The sequence below is a fragment of the Telopea speciosissima genome, chromosome 7, assembly GCF_018873765.1.
Source record: "Telopea speciosissima isolate NSW1024214 ecotype Mountain lineage chromosome 7, Tspe_v1, whole genome shotgun sequence".
NCBI lineage: Eukaryota > Viridiplantae > Streptophyta > Magnoliopsida > Proteales > Proteaceae > Telopea > Telopea speciosissima.
The window spans coordinates 56,974,206-57,000,333 of NC_057922.1; the positions used below are offsets into that span (position 1 = coordinate 56,974,206).

General features: G+C 38.7%; 1 protein-coding gene across 1 annotated transcript; it reads left to right on the forward strand.

Annotated features, from left to right (window-relative positions):
- Positions 1-419: 419 nt before the first annotated feature.
- LOC122669736 lies at positions 420-21,510 on the forward strand. The gene is made up of 5 exons (XM_043866577.1): positions 420-706; positions 17,315-17,379; positions 17,474-17,646; positions 20,855-20,963; positions 21,078-21,510. Exons 1-5 carry the CDS (start codon positions 442-444, stop codon positions 21,378-21,380), a joined length of 915 nt encoding a protein of 304 aa, XP_043722512.1. The 5' UTR covers positions 420-441; the 3' UTR covers positions 21,381-21,510.
- The last annotated feature ends 4,618 nt before the right edge of the window (positions 21,511-26,128 follow it).

A 26,128-nucleotide genomic window follows, 5' to 3' on the forward strand; every position in this document is an offset into this window, starting at 1 on the left:
ATTCGCAATCAACCATTGGAATATGTGTGACACAATCCAACCGTTGGATGCCTCATTGGGGAATTGATCAGTTTATCATTCTTTGTTTTTTTTTTATGAAAGTATAATCCCACAAACCACACACCAAACCCAAGATCATTTTACCTTTTTGTTATTTGTTTCAATGTAACACAGTATTGTTACATGAATATCAACTCAAATTCTATTCATTGACTATTTTATGAAATCACCTGAAATTGAAATAGAAATCATACCAACTCTAGCCTAATTTTCTCCCATTTTCGTGCCTTCCAAACATTGTCATTGCCCTATTTAAAATTTCTCGCGTTTTCCAGAAGAACCGAAAAGAATTCGCTCGGAGTTTAAAGCTCAAAGCGACGGGGCCTGATGACTTGCGAAGGAATCGAGCAAAGGAGTAGTAGCCTACTGGGGCACGAAGCAATGAACAGCATGGCTGTATTGCGGCGGTGTTGCCGCATCTCCCTCCTCTGTTCATCGACTAGTATTAGGCCCCAGCAATGGACGAGGACGACGCCTGAGTCCTCACGCCCTTCTTCGTTTCTTCGTTTTCTGTTTTGGTTTCCGATAAAACCAACCTCTCCTTTTTCTTCCTCTGCCACTCTTCGGTTTCTAAACACTAGCAGCTCTTACAATGAGAAAAATTGTGATGGTGGGGATGACGATGATGATGAAGACCCAGATGAAGGTAACCGATATATGCCGATGCCCATGTCTTTCCATTGCTTATTTGATTGTTTTTGGGTTTTGACTAAGCTTTTGTTGGGAAGAACCATTAAGCCTACATAGGTTCTCCATTTACGACATCATTATGAGCAACCCATGTGAACTATCTATTTAACTACTCGTGCTTCCTCATTTGGTAGTCACTTTTTAACATCTCTAATGAGCGGCAATCTGGATTTTATTTCGGAGTGCATATTTTCCGGTTACTTGGTTGTAGACTACTACTCACTTCACATTTTCCTCTTTCGGGGTTCTGAAGAAATGAAACGACCCTAGTGATCCTACCATTTGCGGTTTTCATGTGCTTACCTTATAGCTCGTCGGCTTATGAGCTTGTATTTGAAATCACTCCAAATTAAGTTTTGCAACATTATTGTATTAATAAATGCAATATTTGTTCTACTTCTCATGACGTTACTGATTCTAGTCCAATGTATATGATTATGTTAATCATGTGTCATGTTGCAACAGTTACTCCATCGGCTTTAGGGCTTTTCTCCCCCCCCCCCCCCCCCTTCTTTTGAGGAAAATGATCTGAACGTTCTTCAGTAAATTATGTTAATCGACTTCACTAGTTTAGCATATTAGTTTCTGGTTTTTTCTGTTAACTAGTGGGAATTGTGATATCTGCTTCCTGATGGGAATTCCCAAGGGGATTTGTACGATTTAAATGTGAATGATATGACCCCTGAGACTGATGTTGTAGTTAGAACACATTTAAATGTTTGCCTATTAGAATTCTAGAATAAGTTCTTTGATCCTTGATTTTGACGTCTGCTATTAATTTCAAGAATGAGAAATGGGTTTTGCCTTTTACTTATCATTTATTTCCATTCTTTTGTAATGTTTTATGAGGATGGATATGATATGAGAAGGATGTTCTGTTGGAAGTGTGCCCATCGAATCCATATATATATATATATATATAGTTTAAAAATAATTAATTTGTATAATTTAATGAGTGGTTTTTGTCCTTTTAGATTTTGACCTAAAAGTTGTTTTAGGCTAAGAATAGAATTGGGCATTTTGTTCATGTGGTCGTCATACTATGTGCTCTGAGGAATATTGTTTTGAGACACTAATATGACTGTACATGCGTGTGTACATTGAATTGGATCATTTGAGAATCTTGAATGAACTACTATCAGTTGTTTGAGAAATATGATTCTAATTTGTAGCTTATAATTGGGTCCCTTGACTCGAAAGGTTTTTATCGTTGTAGTTAGGCATTATGGGTTTTGGTGTACCAACGGTTGATGTCTCCCTTACTATATATTAGTGCGTTGGATTCATGGTGTTCGGCTGTGAATGATAGAGATGCTTGACAAGGAATTCAGTTTCTTGAGGGAAAATATAAAAGAGAGAGTATCCATGTACTTAATTAGAGCGAAATCCAGATCCGGTGTAATTAACTCTACTGCTTTGGGAGATATTGGAGTTATATGTACCTAAGGTGTATTTATTGGTAAATATCTTTGATTAGGAATCAATGGTCTTATCCATTGATATATTTTAGGTAGATTTCCCAATGTGATCCTATATCTTCCCTAATTTTAGTGTCGTTGGATTGTATTTAACAGCTTTATCTTAATAAGAGAGAGAGAGAGAGAGAAGGATAGTTATCCTAAATAAGGTAATCAATTAGGAAACAGAATTGTTGGGATTTACTAATTGAGTGATCAAGGTTAGTTATCTTAAATCAAGGTAATCAATTAGGAAACCGAATTGTTAGGATTTGCTAATTGAGAGAATCAAGGGGATGAAAGGAAGGCAACAAAATATTAAATTATCCTCTCCCTACTATCGAATTCTCTCTCTCCTCTCTCTCTCTCTCTCTTATTGTTGCCCTCCTCTCTACTTGTGAGCTTGGTTGTGAGAGTCCCTAGGGTTGGTGCAACCCTAGAGTGTTGGAGAGTGGCTACTTGTCATCGTGCAAGCATTGCTGACGTGGTCTGTTGCTAAGTTCATGTGTTGTTGTGTAGAGGAAGATCTAAGTTTCCTAGTAATGTAGCCCTAGATAGGTAGGAGACCTACTAGGAGCCAGACATCCAGGACCTGTTGAGCTGCTAGTTCGATGGGACAAAATTGGAGTTGTAGATCAAGTTTAGGGTTAGGGTTAGGGTAATGGGGATGAGTCTTATATGGTAAAGCTAGGCAGGTATAGGGGAGTCTAATGAACTAGGTTTTATAGGTTTTGGATGAGTAGAAGTAGTTTAGATGTAATTGGCCAGCAACTAGGGTTAGGGTTTTGGGAAATAGGGAATGATGGAATCTAGGGTTTAGAGGTGGAGTTAGGGCAAGGGCTTTAGGTCGAGTGTGGGTAGGGTGGAGGGGAATATATGCTGAAAGTTACAGCTAAATCAGATGGTTAAATCTGGAGTTATAGAGGTTTCTTAGTAGTAGCAGGAGAGAGGGGTAAAACTGTAATTTTAGACAATCGGCTGGGTGGATGGTGCTGAAATTTGAATAGAGTCTCTCTTAGGGTTTGAGGAAGATTCGTTCAAATTTTTAGCAGGTTTGGGTTAGATTTGGCTAGGCAGAATTCTCACGAAAATCACCTTGCATGTGACCTTCTAGAAGGGAAGAAGAATAGTTGCAGGTTTTAGAGTTCTAATGGATCTATGGTATTAATGGTGGATGAGGAAAGTAGTAATGATTGAGTATTGGCAATGGGGATTGATGGGGCCAGGTTTAGACGATTAGGAGAAGAAGGGTGATTGCTGAAACTGTAAAGTACTTACTTGAACACTAATCCTCAATGGCAGCAACTTTGAAGATGAACAATGGGGTCTCCCGATCTTCACGATGCAAGGAGATAAATAGCAGCCCTCCCGATCTTCACGATGCATTCCACCTTGATAAACCCACAAGGATGCACCACTCTCAAGGAGCAACAACAGCAACAAAGGCAGCAAGCATAAAGCTGAGTTTTTATTAATCAAATTCGTATTCAATACTGGGCCCCCTTACAACCTTATATAAAAGACTCAAAATTAGACTCCTACACTAAAAAGGAAAGGCCTAACCCTATCCCTAATCTATTAGCCAACTTAAACTGACTAGGAAACTAGAATCAAGGTTCGAAAACTCGGGTCTTGGTGCCAACTTGGACTCTTGAAAAACCAAGTCGAGTTGAGATCTCGCCGAGTTGGTGCACTTTTTTTTTTTTCCTACTCGAAGCCTCATCTCGGTGGGTTTTAGACCTAGTTTGGGTCTGAAACTTGGTATTCAACCTCTTTTAGGCCATTTAAACACAATGACACTATCAGATATTGCAAAAACAGAATCCAAATAGGAGTTTCACTCTGTGGGAAAGCAGGACAGACACTTACTTATGCTAGAAACTAGGACAGACATAGGACAAACACACTTATTTATGCCGAATATCATTTAAGTAAATGCTTTTGTATTTGTATTTCATTTACTTAAGATATTATTCATAAATAAACAAATACCCCCCTTTTTTAATCCAATAAAAATAGTTAAAAAAAATCAAATTCCAAAAGAAAAAAAAGTCAACCCCCAGTTCAAGAACAAAAACTGGATTTTCAGCGGTAGACGCAATTTCCAATTTTCTAATGCTGGAGTTTTTCTCAAATCTAAAAATTTCATAAATCTTAATATGGTAAAACATTGCTAAAAACAAAAAGTGCGGTAAAATATTCATTTGTTTTGATGAAAGCTTTCCAACAAGTCCAAAATTGCTTAAATCTGATTTATATTAAAGGAGTTATGTAGCGGTCAAACTTAATTCGGTGTACGCGAATGCTATCAAAATCATTTTGAATGAAAATATTTTTTTGGACATTAAAACAAATGAATATTTTACCGCACTTTTGGTTTTTAGCAATGTTTTACCATATTAAGATTTATGTAATTTTTATATTTGAGAAAATCCCCAGCATTATAAAGTTGAAAATTGCACCTATCGCCGAAAATCCAGTTTTTGTTCTTGAACTAGGGGGTTGACTCTTTTTCCTTTTGGAATTTGATTTTTTAACTTTTTTTATTAGATTCAAATAGGGGGTATTTGCTTATTTATGAATAATATCTTAAGTACAAATGATATTTGGCATAAATAAGTGTCTGTCTTGGTTCCTGGCATACATAGGTATCTGTATACTAAGATTTTCTAGCAAGATCTCAAGATCTGGCACTCATATAAAGGACCTAGATGGGCATTTTCCTAGGTCAAACTGAGATCTCGGATCTTGGAGAGATATTGACATTTTGAGACTCGTAGGCAGTCTCATCTCGGGATTTCGAAAAATCGAAAAACTCGGTGAGATCTCGACGAGTTCTCAAACTATGCCGCTGAAATAGACTCAATATAGAGTCCTAATCCAGCCCAACTAAACAACTAAATGGAAAACTAATAATATCACTTAAATTGAACCACTGGTTCATACCAGTTTTGGACCGGTTCAATTTAAAACATTAAAAACATGAAAATAAACTAAGTATGGGGCTAATCCCGTATGCAACCTATGTACCCATATTTAAGGCTCATTACAGTGCCCTATTACATAGAAAACCCATGGGATCAAAGGCCCAACACGTATATAACCCAACCCTAATCTGCATCACTTAGGAGGCATTGCGTTTGTGGTGCTCAAGGTAACTTTTCTCCCTTCCCTAATGTATTTTGAATTTCCTATACCCACATGAGAGATGTATTTTTTAATTCCCTATACCCACATGAGGACTGATCATTGGTCTAATGAGATTTGACGAACTACATTTATTTTTCCGCTACGTATTCAATCAACTCTTTCAATTAGTATCAAAGTCTCCCTCATGTAGGATATGTTTCAGGCTTAAAACGGGGATTTCTTAATTGAAATCGATGTTTTGAGCATTTTAAGTTTTATATTGACGTTTGCATATGCTAGAAAATGGTAGTTCCTCAGAGATACTTTATGGATTCTTTGAGTCACGAAGGTTGTTATCGATTTGTAAAGTGTTGGAAAATCAAGGATGAGGGTGATCTAAAGTTGACACCTACTTAGTTGTTCTTTTATAAGGAAATATAATTTTATTTCAAATGATTGCATCGTCAGTGGTTTTGAGAAATTTTTTAATCAATGAATTGTTCATTCTGTGTATGGCATAAGGGTTTAAAGTATTGCTAGGTATCATATCGTATCAAGCGATACATATCGGTTTCAATCCGTATCGACACGATACTTTTTCTTGGCCACAGAATAAGTATCGTACTATATCGGCTGATAGGGCTTGATATGGCCGATACTATTGATACTTATGGATATGCTAAACTAACCATTTTTACTCCTCAGAGTTTGATATTGAGCCTGACAGAACTGGGTAATCATAAAACCTTGCCTCTATTCAATTTCTTTTTCATATTTTGGACTTGAGGCTTTCAATCATCATTGAAAAATGATTCAAAACCTTCAAACCAATTACTGTTTGGATAATTGAAGAATAAAAAATTTTCAGATTGAAGGGAAAAGTGTGAAATACAGGTAAGGTTAGAAAAACCCAACGTTTATAGTATCGGTATTGGGTATCGTATCGGAAGGGTGATTTTAAGAGACGTATCGTAGATTCATATCGGAGTGACACAAGATACACTAGATATGTGTGGAAATGGTTAAGAAACATATGGAAATGCTTAGGATATATGCAAAATATAGTTTTGCATCATAAAACACTATAAATGAGTAATATGTAAATATATCATATTTTACATAACATGATGGTCCGGCAGATTGTTTTGTAAGGACTGTAAGGTTATATTTGGGGAGAGCCTAACCACTCAAAATAGATTGGTAGTCCTGGATATGTGCCTCAATACATAGAACCGTAAGACAGGGGAGCCTATTTGCAAAAAAATAAGGTAGTGGAGGTTAAAAGAAGATTCCGTGAATGTATTTACTAATAAGTGATCAAACAAGGAAAGTGGGAGTTTGAGGGAGACACTAACATGATGTGGAATGAGATGATAGATTGTATTAAGAAGGTTGCTAAAGAGGTTCTGGGGGAATTGAAAGGTATTCGCCATGCCCCTAGGGAGACTTAATGGTAGGATGAGGAGATCTAAGTTGCCATTAAGGCTAAGAAAGCTAGTTTTAAAACATGGCAAAGGACTAAATAGGTAGAGGATCTAAATAGGTATTAATTTGCCAAAAATGAAGCTAAGGCGATTGTGGGCCTGTGGGGAAAGCAAGGGTGAAGAAATATGAAGATTTTATAATAATCTAAACACAAAGGAACGAGAAAAAGCTATCTAAGATATAGCTAAATTGAGAGAAAGGAAGAGTAGAGATTTCAACCACGTTAGATATATTAAAAGTGATAATGGTAGAGTACTAGCAAGGGATGAGGGCATTAAAGAGAGATGGAAGACGTATTTCTACAACTTAATGAAACCATTTCGGGTAATAGGGCTTCGGAAGTTAGTATTATTCATCTTGACAACACAATGCGTAGATATATATATATATATATATTCGGATATTTGAGTTAAAAAAAGCTTTAAGAAAGATGAAAGTGGGCGAGGCTCTAGGCCCAGATTGGGGTCCTAATAGAGGTGTGGAAGAGCTTAGGAATTTGTGGCTTATCTTGCCTAACGAAGCTGTTTATCAAGATCATGAACACAAAGAGAATGCCAGATGAATGGATGAGAAGCATTGTGGTCCCGATTTACAAAAATAAAGGTGATATTCAGAACTACAATACCAATAGAGACATAAAGCTAATGAGTCATACGATGAAGTTATTGCAGAGGGTTATTGAAACCCACCTGAGAAAGGAAACTACTATTTCGGGGAGCCAATTTGGTTTTATGCCAGGAAGATCTACGATGGAATCTATTTTCCTACTTAGGAGACTCATGGAAAGATATAGAGAGGGTAGGAGGATCTCCATATGGTCTTTATTGACCTAGAAAGAGCCTATGATAGAGTTTCTTAAAAATTAATTTGGCAAATATTGGAGAAGAGAAGGGTGTCATGTAAATATGCGGACATTATTAAAGATATGTACGATGGTGTAGTGAATAGCATAAGAATTGTGGGGGGTCAAGGTAGTGAATTCCTAATTACAATTGGGTTACACCAAGGCTCAGCCTTAAGCCCTTATCTATTCGCGCTTATCATGGATGATTTAACCAGAGCCATACAAGATGAAATTCCTTAAAGTATGCTTTTTGCTGATGATATTGTTTTGGTGGATGAGACAAAGGCATGGATTAATGCCAAGTTGGAGTTATGGAGATCTAATTTGGAATCCCATGGAGTGACTATTTTAGATATTTGGGCTCAATTGTATATAAAGAAGGGGATATAGAAGATGATGTTGCCCAAAGGATTAAAATAGGATGGATGAAGTGGAGAGATGCGCCTGGAGTGTTGTGTGATCGGTGTATTCCTTTAAAGCTTAAAGAAAATTTTTATAGGACTGGCATACGACCAGCTATAATATATGGTGTGGAATGTTGGGCAGTTAAGAAGTGCCATATGAATAAACTAAGTGTAGCATAGATGAGGATGTTGAGATGGATGTGTTGCAAAACTAGGAAAGATAGAGTTGGGAGTGGCACTGATTCATGATAAGCTTTGAGAGAGTCGTTTGAGGTGGCATGGCCATGTCCAATGGAGGCCTTGGGATGCACCAGTATGGAAGAGTGATTTGATTCAGATTAAAGGGACTAAAAGAGCCAGAGGCAGGCCTAAAATGACCATAGGAGAAGTGGTGAGGAAAGACATGCATAGTTTAGGCCTTGTCTCAAGTATGACCTCGAATAGGGCTGATTGGAGGGCAAGGATCCATGTAGACGACCCCAGATAGGTGGGATATTGCTGACTTGTTGTTGATGATGCTGTCTTCCTTTCTTTACTTTTATAATCTGTACTTTGTCTTTCCATGGATCCATGTAGCCGACCAGTTAGTTGGGATATGGCTTAGTTTTTGTTGTCGTGAAATATATCATGTATAAAAAAGAGAACAAAGTACAATGAGACAAGTGCATTCAATTGATTATATATAAAGGATGAGGTTTCTTAAATGTGCTAATACCTATTTTTTTTAAGGTATTGTATCAGAACTGTATCATATTGACACCTTAAAGCTACGAATCGGTTAGTATCGGCAGATACAGAAGGATACTTCAAACCTTGAAAAAATCTTGATTTTTTTTTTCCTCAAATCGTTGTTTTTAGCTTAGTTTTTTTCGCTGTTGTTGAGTAGATTAAGCTAAAACAATCTGAAACATTGCATGATTTGTAGTAAAATCTGTGAAATTTCTCAGAAAAATGAAAGATGTTCATCAAAAAAGAAAATTTAATGTTCTTGCAAAAAATAAATCGCTTTTTGTGTGACGAAGATCAGATCTATGAGCATGTTTGGTTGTAGTAATTTTCCTTATTTTTCTTGTATTCTTTATTTTTGTTTATTTTCAGAAATTAAAAAATTGAAAAATTGAAAAAAATGAAGGATACTTCATGTAAATTAGTTCAATGTAGTTTGATAAATACATGTAGTGAATGAAATGCATAATATACTTAGATTGATGTTAATTGTCTTATTTTTCTATATTATTTCAATTTTTATATTATTTAAAAAATAAAAGATAATGTAAGAAGTTGAAAATTTGTAAATTGATGCAAATTGGGTACAACATCGTTTGAGAAATACATGTAATGAATGAAATGCAATATTGAACTTGGTTGATGTATTTTTTATGTTTTTCTATATTATTTTAATTTTTATATATTTTCTAAAAAATAAAAACTTATGAAAAAATTGGGAGAAAGAGGGATAATCAATGCAACATCGTTTGAGAAATACATGTAATAAATGAAATGCAATATTGAACTTGGTTGATGTATTTTTTATGTTTTTCTATATTATTTAATTTTTATATATTTTCAAAAAAATAAAAAATTATGAAAAATTGAGAGAAAAAGGGATAATCAATGCAATGTAATCATGAAATGCAATATGAGCTTGATTTGCTTTTTTTTATTTATTTTTTATTTTTTATGATATGATTTTTTGTATTTTTATTTACTATTGTATCGATATATATATATATATATATATATATATATATATATATATATATATGCGGTTATGTACTTATGTTTGATGTACAGGAAGGTGCTATGACAAGAGTCCGACATTGGGTGGAAACTATTGTCAGAAAATAGGGAACAACAGATTACATGCAAGATGTAGCTTTTGTGATATCGCCCATTATGGAGATGAGGTAACTAGGTAAAAAGAACACATGGTAGTAGGATTTTCAAATGTTGCCAAATGTACAAAGTGCCTAGTAGTAGAGTTGAGCAGGGCAATTCAAAAATATCTAAGGGCAGGTAAAGAGAGATATAAGAAGGCAAAGGAATATGAGGAAAGGTTCACATAAAATTTGATGGAGAATTTTGAGGACTATAAAAGATCAGATATGGAAGTAGAGGAGGATCCATAGTTGGCTTAGGTGATGCACGAGTTTTGACATGAAGCAAGGTTGCAAGATTAGAGCAGTGAGCAGTTGAGAAGAACTCAATCTTCTTGTCCACAATGTTAGGGTCCTAGTGAAACCCCTGGTGGCTCCTCATCTCATACAGAGACAGGGAAGAGCAAAAAGGAGCCTATCGGGTTAGTAGATCATTGAGCGTTTGGGGAATGTTTGCCTGGTTTGTTAGGAGTGATAAGGGTAAGAGGAAGAAGAGCACAAACATCTGTGACATTGATCTTGCTGCCTTCAGAGAGAGGGATTGAGGCCAACAAAGATTAAAAGAAAGTATTCAACCGAAGACGTTGAGTAAAAGGATTGGGAGAGCAATCTCCACATGGTTTCACAGTTCTATGATTCTGGCTCACAAGGCCTAAGATCCTCACTTAAAGGCCATCGTAAAGGAGATTTAGTGTTGTGGGCCAAATGTTAAGCCACCCTCGCCTTATGAGATTGCAAGGCCTTGTCTTGATAATATTGTGGGAGTGGTGAATGAATATTGAGAGGTTCAAGGAGTAGTGACCACTATATGGGGTGATCATCATATGTAATCGGTGGAGTGGGCCGACGAGATTGTCCATCATCAACTTCCTTATCTTGTGTGATGATCGAACGATCTTCCACTAATTCATTAACACATCTAGATATTAGGCTTGCAACCACAAGATTTGCCTCAAATTGGATAGCACTTGATAGCCTCCGTTCTTGGAAGAAAGGTTTGCTTCAAATGTTTACCTCTAGAGACTGGTGTCTAGTTCTAAGAGATCAGAGATATGCCTAAGGTCCAGAAGGTGGTTACTGATGCTAGGAAGATCATCAACTTCATTTACAATCACATTTAGGTCTTGGCATTGATGAGGAGGCAACACGAGAGAGGATTTGGTGAGGCCTGCAGCAACAAGATTTGCTAGAAATTAGATCGCACTTGATAGCCTCCATTCCCGGAAGAAAGGTTTGCTTAAATTTTTTACCTCTAAAGACTGGTTGTCTAGTTCTTATGCAAGATCGTAGATTGGGAGAGATGTTCAAGATCTCGTCATGTCTTTAAAGTTTTGGCAAATCATGGGAAAGATAATGGAGACCATGGATGTAGTGAAGTAGATATATGAATCCAACTTAACATGAAACAAAAAGTTTTTGAAGATTGTTTAGGACCGATGGGAAAGAATGTTGCTTCAAGGCAATCCTTTGGCATGTAACCTTATAATTCATTTAAAGTTTTTTATTTTAGGTTCTCATTTAAACATTTAATATTTACTAATACGATCCATAGTTGTCATGGCGTCGCCATGGCACCACCATGGCGTCCTGGCGCTGGAGAAGGTTGCATGGCGACCTACGCCATGGCGTCCCTCTTTGATTTCTTCTTCCTGTCTCTCTTGCCCTCTTCGATTTCTTCTTCCTGTCTTCGATTTCTTCTTCCTGTCTTCGATTTCTTCTTCCCTCTTCGATTTCTTCTTTCCCTCTTCAATTTCTTTCGATTTCTTCTTCGATTTCTGAATTTTCTTCTTAAAACTTGAGAAACAATAGAGAAAAAATAAAACATGACTTGAGTATACATCTATTAAAACATTAAAAATAGAGAAAATAAAAAATAAAACATGGTCGACATGCTCGCCATGGCAATGCCATGGCGGGCGACATGTCGATATATCGACGTGACACCCCTCCACCGACTTGGATCACCGTGACGCCGTGACAACTATGATAAGATCCTAACAATTATAAACCTTGTGTTACATGTCATTTGAATTTGGATATACAATATAGCAACCGTATAGGGTATGACATGAATTTGGTGGAAGCCCTACGCAAAGTGGTCAATAGATTTGAGACATATGTTGCAAAGGCCAGAACTGCCATGGATGATGTCACTAATACATTGTATAATGTTTAATAAATAGCAAAGTAGACGATTTTATCAAAGACTTTTTGGGTGGCTAATTAATTTTTTAACCACTCTAGGTAAAGTGCTTTGGGGAGGCCTCCCGTGGATTTGCCGATCAAATGGTGTTGATGTATACATTGATTTTTGCCCCTTCCTAACAGTTCGAGCTTTTAGATGAAACAGTAGCGAACATGGTATCAGAGCAGGGTGGTCTAGTGTTCGACTCCTGGGAAGTGCATCGGAAGAGTTTTTTTGACATTTCTTCTCCCTTGGTGCTTCATGAAGGAAATGCCATGTGAGCTTCAGTGCAAGGACAATGTGATCTTGGCCTATACGTGTGGGGGAGTATTGATGTATATATTGATGCTGCCCTTCTCTAACAGTTTGAGTTTTTTAGTGAAATGGTAGTGAATACTATCATTACTAGAAAAACAATGTGCCTTGGTAGATTAGGTTTAATAATTATTTTTTTATTTAAAATTAGCTTCAAATTTTTAATATTATCATATGAGTTTCAAAATTTTAATATAGACATTATTAGAAATGTGCAGCTAATAGGTGGCTCAACCATGGGGGTATGCTCTGAACTTGAGAAAAATTGCAATTTTGGTCTTATCCCTAATGGCACCACCCTTAAGTGGTTGATAACGAAACTGGAGTGCAACTGCCTCAGTTATGCAAAACTAGAGAAATTAGTGTATGTGCATTACATGATGATCATAGTACTCGCCCAAAGCAGTGGGTAAGTATGGCCTCAATCTACATAGCAGTGATGTACTTATGAGGGGTATGGAGTCGGAGTCACTGAGCATGAGACGCTAGCGCTTCATCAGGCCGGGACAGTATGATTCTGTAGCTGTTTCTTCGTATGTTTCGACAACTCGGGTTTCGGTTTTGTTTCAGGCTGACCGGCCTCTCTCTCTCAAGAGGAGAGTTTCCTCAAACAAAAATCCCGGATTAAATGGCTTGAGCTTGGCGACTCGAACACAACCTTCTTTCACCGCTCTCTCAAAGCCAGATCCAACTCCAACTCCATTCTCTCTCTCACCACCTCTAATGGCTCGGTTCTTTCCTCTGTAGAAGCTATCAAATCCGAAGCTGTGGCCTACTTCACTAGTATCTTTTGTCCCCCCCTCCACCATCCCGGACGACTTAATCAACAAATTCGTTCCTTCCCACCTCTTCAATTCCCTTTGCTCCATCCCCTCCGACTCCAAGATTGTCTCTGTTGTTCGCTCTCACAAGGCTAGTAAAGCTCCAGGCCCCGATGGTTTTAGTATGGGGTTCTTCTCCACTTGTTGGGACATCATCAGTGCTGAGCTTATTAGTGCCATCAAGAGCTTTTTCTTTAACCCCCACTAGATCCAAAGCATTAATCACACCTTTCTCTGCCTCATCCCCAAGTCTTCAGGAGCCTCTTCCATGCCTGACTTCAGACCCATCTCCCTCTGCAACCTCCTCTATAAGTTCATTGCCAAAATTCTTACCAACCGCCTTCAACTTGTCATTGACTCCCTTGTCAGCTCCAACCAGTCCGCCTTTATCTCCGAAAGAAGCATCACAGACAACATCATCCTTTGCCAGGAAATTGTTCGAGGCTTCCACCGTAAATCCCTCTCTCCTTCAGCCCTTTTGAATATTGATATCCACAAACCCTTCTACTCCATCCGTTGGGATTTCATCTCCCAAGTCCTTCTTAAGATGTCCTTCCCTCCCACCTTTGTTAACTGGATCCACTTCTGCATCTCCACCCCTCGCTTCTCCATCCTCCTCAATGGCAGCCCAGGTGGTTACTTTACCTTTGCTGTCGGTATTCGTCAAGGCTGCCCCCTTTCCCCCTTCCTTTTTTGCCTTTCCCTTGAGGTCCTCTCTCGTAGTATCCAATCCAAAACAGACCTCCGTCTCATCTCCCCCATCCCCAAATGCAAGCCTGCCAACCTGACTCACCTTGCCTTCGTTGACGACCTCATGATCTTCTTCAAGGTTGACCCCCTCACCCTTGAGTCCATCATGTCTTCCCTTCACCTTTTCCAGGGGCTTTCCGATCTTCGCATCAACCTCTTTAAATCCCAAATCTTCCTGGCCGGTGTTTCCGATACCACCAAAGCTTCCCTCTCCTCCATCACCGGCTTTTCCCTTGGCACCTTACCCGTCCGTTACCTTGGCCTCCCCCTCATCCCTGCTAGACTTTCAACCCACCACTGTAACCCCATCCTTGACCTCCTTCACAAGAGGCTGCAGCTTTGGAAAGCTAAACTTTTATCCTATGCAAGTCGTCTAGAGCTCATCAAATCGGTTCTTTAGTCTTGCTACATCTATTAGAGCGGTGTTTTCGACCTTCCCAAGGCTACCATCAAGGCTGCCGAATCTATTATGTGTGCTTTCCTATGGAAAGGTGTGGATTCAGCTAGGTTCCTCTACCCCAAGAGCTGGTCTTCCATTTGCACCCCCAAATCTGAAGGAGGTCTTGGTCTCAAAAGGATTAAAGATGTAAATATTGTTTGTTCTATCAAGTTGTTATGGAAGCTCCTCACCAACAAATCCAGCATATGGACTTCCTGGATGTACGCTGGACCTCTCCGTAGAGACTCTATCTGGACTGTCAGCTCAGTGCCAGACTCCTCCTGGGTTTGGCGCAGAATCCTCCAAGTGAAGCATATAGCCAGGGGCGCTATATCTTGCAGACCTACCCCTGGCTTGACAAATGGCATCCTTCAGGTGTCCTTGCTTCGATTGTCAGCTCCCGTGCCATTTATGCTTCCGGCCTGGACAGATCTATCCTTGTGGCTTCCATCATCACCAGAGGCTCTTGGTCCCCCCCCTCCCCCCCCTCCCCTCGCAGATCTTTGGAGCTCCCTCCCCCCTATCCCCCCTGGTCACCGAGGCAGAGGTGACACCATCTTGTGGCTCCCCTCCCCCTCTGGCAGTTTCAGTTCCCACTCCGCTTGGGACATGGTTAGACATAGAGGGACCCCCTGTCCTTGGCATAAAGTTGTTTGGTTTAAAGGGCACATCCCTCGACAGAGCTTTACCGCTTGGCGCACCCTAGCAAACTGCCTCCCAACCCAAGCATTCCTTATGCATCGCCACATGCAAGTCTCCCCCAGCTGCTGCCTTTGTTGGAATGGGCACGAAGATGCAGATCACCTGTTCTTCACTTTCCCCTTTGCTTTCTCCATCTGGTTCCGTGTTCTTCGCCACTGCTGGCCTGCTCGAAGAACGCCGCTGCCCCTTTCCAGAGAATGGGTTTGGATTGATATGACTTTCGGAGGCAACTCGATTTGTGATTTGGTTGGCAAGCTTGCCTTTTGTGCTACTATCTCCCACATTTGGATGGAGCGTAACCTTAGAAGATAGACGTCCAACTCCCACTCTTTCGACATGATTTGGAAGGCCATCTTCTTTGATGTTTCATCTAAAACTAGTTCCCTCCCCCTGCTTGATGTAAAGGATACCCCAAGGAACAGGCTCATTGTTGTCTCCTGGGGTCTTCCTTCTTCCATTTTGCACCCTAGTTAGTCTCTAGCTTCAGTTTTGTTGGCTTATGGGCTTGTATATTCCCTCTCCTCTCTTCGTAATTAAATTTTTATTCATCCAAAAAAAAAAAGTAATGGCTTTGATGTACAAGTGGGAGATTGTTGCAAATGTGTCCATCAAATTCATATTTATATGGTTTAAACATAATTAATTTGGATGATTTAATGAGTGGTTTTTGTTTTTCGGTTTTAACCTAAAAGAAGTTCACGACTAGAAGTAGAAATGGGCATTCTGTTCATGAGGTTGTCATACTATGTGTTCTCAGGGATTTTGTTCCAAGACACATGTGAGTGTACTATGTGTGTACATTGATCTGGATCACATGAAAATCTCGAATGGACTACTGTTAGTTACTTGAGGAACAAGATTCTCATTTGTAGCTTATGATTGACCCCCTGACCTGTGAGGTCCTTGTCATTGCAATTAGGCATTATGAGTTTTGGTGTACCAGCGGTGCGCTGGATTCATAATGTTTGGTTGTGAAGATGCTCGACAAGGAATCCACTTTCTTGAGGGAGAATATCAAAGAGAGTATTTGAACTTAATGGACGAAATCCGTATCCGGTGGCATGTTTTGTAAATAATTTACAAAAGGTTTTTCAAATACATTAATTAGTATTAATATATAGGTTCGGCGTTCTCTATGGGGGAGCATGGGCCAATGAGAGCACGCACGTTGGCATCATGGGGGGGGGGGGATTCTGCCTTTCATGGGGAGTGGGGTGGTGCGGTCATTTCGCCCTCCCTTTGTTGTTTGTGCGTGGGCGGTACACTCCCCCACAAAGAACTTTTCTCTTAATATTTATTTTATAAATGCTCTAGAAATGTTTTAATGGTCCAATCAGTGGTTCAAATTCTCTGCACATGGATATACAACGGATTAACAACTGTTTTGGAAGACATCAGAGTTATGTCTACGTAGCACGTACTCATTGGTAAAAAATATTTGATTTCCAATCAAAGATATTATCCATTGATATATTTTAGGTAGATTTCCCAATGGGATCCTATCTTTTCCCTAATTTTGGCAAAGCTTGGAATGTATTTAGCAGCTTTATCTTAATAGGGGGGAGAGCGAGAGAGGGGGGTAATTATCCTTAATCAAGGTAATCAATTAGGAAACCCAATTGTTGGGATTTAATATTTGAGAGAATCTAGGGTGGTTATTTTAAATCAAGGTAATCAATTAGGAAACCCAATTGTTGGGATTTAATAATTGAGAGAGTCAAAGGATGAAAGGAAGGCAATCAAATATTTAAGCCTCCTCTCCCTACTACCGAAATCTCTCTCTCTCTCTCTCTCTCGTTGTTAGTCTTCTCTCTACCTCCATTTATTTTGAGCTTAGTTGTGAGAGCCCCTAGAGTTGGGGAACCCTGGAGTGTTGGAGGGTTTCTCGTCGTCGTTGTGCAATCATTGTCGACGTGGTCTGCTACAGAGTTCATGTGTTGCTGTGTTGAGGAAGAGCCAAGTTCCCTAGGAGGCATTGCATTTGTGATGCTCAAGATAACTGTTCTCCCTTCTCTGAGATGTATTTTTGAATGTTCTATACCCCCATGATGACTGATCATAGATCTAAAGAGATTAGGCTATCTAAATTTATTTTTTTGCTGTGTATTCAATCAACTCTTTCATGTTCTTTCTATCCTTAATATTTAGATTTGTAGATGAGATGTTGGAAGATGGAGAAACTACTGATGGATGGGAAGAGGAGGAGGATGTTGAGCCTGAGGTACAGTGGTTTGTGTTAGTTTCTGTTTACTTCTTTCATTTACTATGGAGTTACTCAATCTTTGTTTTATTTCATGTTATTTGTGCAAATTTAGTTTGGTGATGGAGGGGATGGGGGTGGAGTTGTATTGGGAGATGTTCCATGGGGCGAGAAGGTTTTATCTGTCGCTCGTGAGGTCCTGCTAAATTTCAGTGATATGAATCTTTATGCATTCAAGGTTTCTCCTCGGGGATACATTTATGTAAGAATGGATAAGCTCTCAGACAAGTGAGTCCTCTGCTGGCTTATATTTTCCCATATGCTGTACATTGTTTTTCTTTACATAGAGCATTTTATCTGAGTTCCAACGGACTATAGATCCAACTTTAACCAAAGAAAAACAGTTATTTTGGGGTATTTTTGTATTGAAAACTTAAAAGGCATCAGTTAGTTTGGAGACCTCAACATGCTGATAACTTTGTAAAACTAGTATAATATAACATGGATTGTGTTTATTCTTATAATCATGCAAAAGTCTGAACATCTTTCTCCCTTTTCTCTTCCTTGCATAGTACAAAATCCCATTACTAATGTAAGGCCAGATTACAAGTAATCTAACCCTAGTATTACCCACAATAGTATCAAACAATCCCAACAATATAGGCCAACAACCAACAGCTAAACAGTGCTACCGCAAGTCTGTAACAGGGGTATAAGTACTGAAAATAACTCAACTTAGGATTAGCAACAGAAGGTCTCGGATGAGACTAGAATCCCTATCAGGTATAGCTCTAGTTCAGGTGAAAGGTTGCTGAAAATCTCAGGTCCAAACAACTTCTAAATTCAAAGGTATCAACAGGTGAAGAAATTAGAAACTAAGAATGAAAATAGAAGGTTAATGTTGCAGACCAAACCAGCCATCAGAACAGGGCCAAACAGAGATCAAAGGTAGCCCTCAATGAGTAAGATTGATCCTCCAAATCTAAGCTGATTTCTAGTAGTGATCGTGGAAATATGGTTCCTTAAAGTTGCAGCAGCAGCAGACTTCAAATAGCCCCAACTGAGAGCACAAAACAGAGGAAATAGATGGCTTCTGTGTGATTGATCAGCAAGACCTAGTCATGACCAATATAGCAGTTGAATGAAGGCCTTAGGGAGGTCAACTGAACTTCTAAATATTAGCACTATAGGGCCTTTGGTTGCTGAAATAGAACAAACACCAGCACTTAATTAGTAACTGTTCTGTCTGCAGGTATGCTGGACCTTCTCAACCAGTGGGTTATCTTTCAGCAGTTGCTAGGTTTATTGAAGAGCTTCAAACAAGTCTCTGATCTCAACAGAAGGCCAAGGTTGCAGTGTTGCAGACAGGGAAATAAAAATAGAAAGTAAGAGAAGTGAGGGGAGATTGAGTAGAAAGGGGGATGGGGATAGATGGCTATCTCAGCCTGGGCATCTCACCCTCACAGCCTCTCTCAGGATAATAGTTGCGCAGAGAAATCAACATTCAACTTCATTAAATCGTTGGGAGGCCTCTCTAAGGGTCATTACATTATATAGACTCAAGGATTGAGTAAAACTGCGTACATTATGACCCTTCCCAGGCCTCGCAGTGTCGGGAGCCTCGTGCTCTAGGTATGCCCTTTTTTAAGGATCGAGCCCAATATCGAAATAATGAAAATAGGAAGCCTTCTAGAAGAACTGAGACTTGAGTTGCAAGTAATTGAACTTTACTAAGTAATAAATTAGAAAGCAACCAAAATAGAAGCTCGAACTTAGCTTAGACTAACTAGGACTGAAATAACAAATAAAAGGAAAAAAAAAGTCTTCTAGAAGCTCTCCTTGAGTTGCTTGCTGTCTAAGGTAGACTATCCCTCATGATTTGGGGTTTGAGAGAACCAAAAACTTCCAGCCGGTAGTGGGCTGGCCCAGCTGTGCTGGTTGGCCCTTTGACCCCTTGGCCTCTTAGGCTGGTCCATTGAGTTAGATCGATTTCTGCTGTAGTTGCTACAGAGTCAATCTACAGCAATTACATTTTACCATTCTGGTAAAAATTAGAAACTCGTTGTTGGAAGATGTAGAATGACAAGAATATGATGCAGGCAAAGCAGAAGCCAAGGGGGTCCCCCAACCCCCTCAACCGCCCCCACCAAAGAAAAAAACAAGAAAGAAAGAAAAATTAAACAGCCCCCTAATGAGGTAAATGGTGGAAAGGGGGTGGGGGTCAATGGCACCTGAGAGAAATTTATGATCAGTCAGCTTGTTAGGTTTAGTAAAATGGAGGCTTGATTGGAGCCGCATGGAAGGCTGAGAAGTAACCTTTCAGATTAAACACATGCTAAATTTCATTGGCTTCTTAATTGTAGATCCTCATTGTATTGGACTTTTCCTACTTACTTTTAGCTGCCGATTATTTTTCTTTTTTAAGCAGGATTTTCCCCATGTATTGAGAGCGTCCCGTTAAACTGTGACCTACTACTAGTGATTGTGGGACTTCCACCAGGTATTAGAAATAGGACCTGCTGTGCAGTAAAATGCCCATCGTGTATGAGCTTGTGATACTTTTTGCATCAATGGCACCCCCAAGACAATGACCTTGCTCCCCTCCCCCCCTGGAATACATGTACCTAAGTCATTCGAACACTTCTTTATCAGAAATTCGACAATGTTGGACTGTGTCAGTATCCTTGTCGTATCCATGCTTATTAAAAACGTATGCTTAAATCATATGATAATATAAAATGTATAGTATGTAGAACAAATTTTTTAGATATGAAATTAAATATCTGGATTTGCTGGCTTTATGGTTTTTGGAGATCCCTCCCCAGACCCCGCAGTGGCGGGAGCCTCGTGCACTGGGTATGCCTTTTTATGTTTTTTGGAGATCAGTTTAGTTGAAGCCTTGCATAGCCTTTTTAATGGCAGACATGCTTGTGTCCAAGTTACATAGAGTGAAGTTACCTCTTCAATTGCCTATCTCCACTATTGGTATCTAACAAAGGATCTTATGTTTCAAAGAAGATCAGGCCTTATGTTCAAATGCTCAGCTTTTTCTCTAAAACTTATTGTGCAACAGTGTAGTCAACTGTATGATCCAGATATCATATTTAGAACAAATTGATTGAGGAACTAATAGCTAATGCATGATCGTTAGCTAGTTCTCAGTCTGCCTTACTTTCCAGTTCACTAAGAAGTTATATGATTACACTAGTAGAATGAATTTTTAGTAGACACACTAAAAAGCCAAGCTCACTTCACTTATTTTCAGCATCGTTGTGGTAGTCTTCTATTCGCCTCATCAACTTCCCTAGCCTATATTTATTTCCATTGTCCGGATGATCCAACACAACTATTGCCTAATTGGGTTTTGGTTTAGTTTATTATATTTTTCTTTTAAACTTTCAGTTGTCACACTGTCAAGGATTTGTGCAGAATGTTGGATGATGTTATTCCTGCCAATGTCATGTTTATCTGCTAAACCTGCAGTCTTTCTTTCCAGATATGGGTGTCCAAGTATGGAAGAACTGGAAAGTTACAGTTGTCTTTACAAAAAAAAAGTGGAAGAGATGGGACAATCTGGAGATATACCTGATGATTTGGGCCTTGAGGTAGAGTTACGACTCGTTTTTCATATGCTTAGTGCAGATAAAGGGTATGGGTGGATCCCATGATATACAATGTTGAATCTGTGACTATCCAGAGAGATTATTTTTCTTTCTCAGGTATCTTCCCCAGGAGCAGAACGGCTGCTTAAAGTTCCAGATGACTTGGATCGGTTCAAAGACATGCCTGTGAGAGTATGCTATGTAGAAGGTATAGCTCCCAAATGCCAACAGAAGGATGGATTGTTCTTGCTGGAGTCTATTGAAACTGACGCGGAGCATTGCGTATGGAAATTGGCAGATGTAAAAGAGAATAGAGGATTCCTAGGTAAAGGAAGACCATTAAGCCGCAAGCAGAAGGATTGGAGATTAAGGCTACCATTTGCTATGATGAGAAGGGTAACATTGTATATAGAATACTAGCTAGTGTCTGCTTTTTTGCTGTCTTGCATGTGAGAGGATGAAACAAGCTTTAGAATGCAGTAATGAAATAATTTTGGACAGGATGTTAGTGTACTGGATACTCTATATGGAACTTGAGCTTTGGGAACTACACACAGACACCTCTGGGCCAGGAGCCTGGGCAGAAGTGTCTTAGTGAATTCATATCTATGCGTTGAGCCCATTGTTTGGATAAGATTAATGTTTGGCACTGCAATTCTGAGGTCACAGAGGTTGATTCCAACTTGCTGACAGTTCATTACTAATGGCTGCTGCTAATTTTCCCAACTTGGCTTTGTCAAGAGTGGCAACAACGTTTGGAGTTCTCAGTGAAACTGCAGCACTGGTGAAAATGCTGCAGCAGATCCTGTTGCCCATTCCGCCTCGGTTTGGATATTTGGTTCAACAAAAACCATGGAACTGCTTAGGATATTAATCCTGGAATGCCAATTGAAAGAATTACATATTAAGGACCTGAGATAAGGTTGTGGATGCAACGCGAATAGGGTGACCGAATTTGTAAACAGGGTATAACATCCAAAGGGCGAAGGTGTTGTAGTTGGTATGGTCATGAAAGGTTTTTTCCTTCTCTTTGCGGTGCATGTGATTTAACAGTTCACATGGGACATGAACCTGAACCTGATTATGAAAGTCATAAACCCGCAAGTCGCTTGGTTTGTTATCCAAATGCATGGTAGAGGTTTCCTTGATGGATGCAATTTCAAATGTGCCTAAATTTTGTTTATGTGCTGTTTATCTTATCATGAATTCATGACACAGATTTTAGTATAATAACAATTTTTTTTATGTATGAGATATACACCTTTAAAAATATATTCAAATTCGACAATAGTACGTGGAATCGTTATCCCCTCAAATTCGCTGTTTCTTCCAATTCTTCCAATTCCTCACATGGGGGCCGAAATGACCATCCTATCCCCTGCCTGAAAACAACTGCCTAAGGTGGAGTCCACTCCCTCCTATTCGAGGAATTGGAGGTGCCCGCAAATTGGAGGTGATAATTATTTTTGGTATGTGTTGAAAATGTGAAGGTAAACCATAGAGGCATACTACAAGTAGAGATGGGACTTGAAACTTGATATGTGATTACTATCTCTTCAGCAAAAAGATTACTATCTGGCTAGCTCAGAAAAAAGCAGACCATCAAGGAAAGAAACTGATGATCAGGAATTTAATGAAGAAAAAAAAAATTTCCATAAAACCATATATTTATAAACATGAAAAGAAAGGAAACCTTAAAATAATTTTTTTGGTGGAAAAATAAATATGGGTAAATATGTTTATCACCGTGATGGTAACAACTCTCTTTTCTACCTTATGTGAGATGGTTATCATGTTTCTGTTATGTGGGTGATCATTTATCATCAGCTTTATTCATCCTATGTTCTCATGCATTGAGCTGCCTCCTACTCAAGGCTGAATCAGATGGGAATCAAGGTGCGTAATCATGTTTCACCAATGACACATCATCTATTTGTGGATGATAGTTTACTCTTCTCTAAATTAGATGAAATATGCTCTTGAAGGGACTGCTGACCAGTTTATTGCCAAGCATCAGGCCAAAAAAGTAATCTGAAAAATTTTGTTTGATTTTCTCTCCCAACACATTTCAAGATAAGGAGGTGGTTTCTAAGGCCTTTCTATTTAAGGATATTACAACGAAGGTGGATAATAAAATGCAAGGATGGAAATCTAAGTTGCTTGCACATGCTGGTATGCATTTTAAGTTACCAGCTTCACACCACAACCATCTAGTAACTAATTCTTTTGGTGAGATACAAATGGTTGTCTTAAAAGGCAATCCAAGGAGAAAGGAGGCTTAGGGTTTCGTGACTCTTCATTACATAACATTACTCTACTCTCAAAGATTGCTTGACGCCTATGGTCTCAACTAGATAGCCTTTTATCTCGTTTCCTCAAGGCTATATCAAGGCTATATCATCCAAATTCTTCCTTTCTATTGGCGACATCTGGACACCAAAAAATACTTCAAAGTGGACTTTGTTGGCGTGTTGGGAGTGGTGCAAATATTGGTGTTTGACTTGATAACTGAGTTCCTACTATTAAGGGGTTTAAATTAATAACCCAAGGCTAAAAATCTTGGATATAACCAATGTATCACAAGTCATCGACCAAGAGAGTCAGTTTTGGTGCTTGGACATTCTGGAAGGTCTCTTTAATCCTTATGATGTTGGGGAGATTTTGAAGATCAACTTATCTTTGTTCCCTCTAGAAGATAAGTTTGAATGGACTGCTAGTAAATATGGGGTCTATTCAGTTAGGAGTGCTTACCATCTACTCTCGAACCAAATGACAGAAAATATTCATCAAAGGCCTTTTCTTCAAGACTACATTCATGGAGCACTATCCTTGATGAAGTACGGAAGCTCATATTGTCTTCCTCTACCTTATCAAAGATTCAATGATTTATTTGAAGAGCATTTGCTTCTGGACTAGCAATGACAAATGCTCTTTGTCGTCGTAATCTTCATATTAAACATATGTGTGAAAGATGTGGTTGTTGGCAGCAACAGATGTGGTATGGTACCAAATATATAACAAAAATTATAGAGATAGGATCTCAACGAACATATGTGATAACAAATCATTCACTAAGATGAATAGGTTACTTAGAACGCATTGATGGTATATTCCTCCAAAGGAATGCAACATAAGAATATGATCACCAAAGCTTTGCTCTAATTCCAATGGAAGGAACCCTAGCTTGAGGAAGAAGAAAACTTTTTTTTCCACTCTCAAGAACTCTCTCTCAACTATTGAGAATAATTGTATATCAACAATTAGGGTTTGAACCAAGCCTCCCTTTAAATAGAAAAGCCTTAATCAGGAGATTACAAATCAATGGTCAAGATCGTATCAAGTGATGTGATCCTAAAGTGTAGTCCTTTAAGCTATCTATAATTGTACAAAAGAAAATCTCTATATTTTAAGTTTTTCTCAATTGCACAAAAAGGCATGTCTACAAAAGGTGTAACCTAAAAAGCCCCTATGGTAAAAACTTTCATTACCTCCCCCACACTACCAACATCCATAATGCACATTCACAAGTATTGAACGTCTTGCCAAAATTGCAAGTGCATCATATAACTAACCGTGAGTAATTAGGACCAATGATCAACCAAAATTATGTGAAATTTCTTTCAAATAATAATATTTAACTAATATTATTAAGACCTCGGATTCCAATTGATCATTATCCAATCACTCACATATTTGGATGTTCACCCTATCGGGGTGTGAAACCATATTGAAGAACACCCTCATTCACACATATACACCATACAACGAGCGTCTGGTGTGTAGTCAGTCATGTCAGTAGATATCAATCATTGGATCACCACGATTGCATGAAATATAAATGCAACATTAAGTGCCTCTCAGGTACAGGAAAAAGTAACTACCAAAATTTCCCTTGAAAATACAATGGTAGTAAACTAGTTCGGAAATTCCAATGGATCAATGTTCAACACAATTAAATGCCCACATTTATATTTCCATACTAATCTCAATTAGGAAAATATACAATGTGGCAACCCTAGAACAGAGCGCCTAAGTTTGTCCATAGCTGTGAACAAGTAACAATAAAGAGTGGGCAATTGCACATCATCAAAATAATCACAACAAGCACATGAATATAAAAATATATTAATTAATTTATTCAAATAAAATTGGGTTTGATGGACATACATCAAATGCAAATTATTCAATAATCTTCCACTTGTACATTAAAGCCAATATCCAACAATCCCCACACGAATGTTCTCAACATGTTTACTAAAAACTATAGGTGTGAGTCCCTTACTTATAGGCTCAGACAAAATATTCGCAAAGTCAATTATGGCAATAATAATATCGCCATGCAAATATCATCTATATTTGTATTCCATGTGCTTGTTCCTCTGGGTAGCTCTTAGTTCCTTGGTTTGAGCTATGCCTCCTCTGTTATCTCATAACAGGTATGAAGTGTATAACAAGGTCAGGTACAACCTCTGATTTAGTCAAAGAACTTTCTCAACCACACCCCCTCCTTGGCTGCCTCACATGTTGCCAAGTATTCATCCTCAATTGTGGAATCTTTTGTTGACTTCTGCTTGGCACTTTTCCATATGATTGTCCTTTCTCTCAACATAAACATCATCTTTAATGTGGACCTCCTATCATCTTTATCAAACTGGAAGTTCAAATCAGTATCTCCCACTACTGACAAGTCATTTGCACCATAAACAAGGCAATAAAATCATTTGGTCTTCCAAAAATCAATTTTGTTTTTCAAAATAAACTAGCCATTGGAGGTCCTCAACATCATTGAAGATGTTAGAGTTCTCACACAGTTGGTTAGAGTCTAAGTGGTACAATGAATGAGTTGAAAATATTCAAACAACACTACCGCAGAACTTTAAATTTTCTCCGCACGGAAGTCCATGTGACCTTCATGGATTTTCGTGGAATAGGACTTGAAAAACTTTTCTCTCAGGTGACATGTAATATAGCTCACTGACATTCATAAGACCATCCACAGACACTTAATAGAAGTACAATTTTTTACCCAAGAAGACTTAGTCTGACTTTACTTTTCTCTTTAAGCACAGGCGTCCATCACTAACTCATGAAGTCCTAAACAGTAATTTCAGACATTTTTTTGAGTCAAACAACCTAGTTTCTTGGATCTGTACATTTAGGTCTTTAGG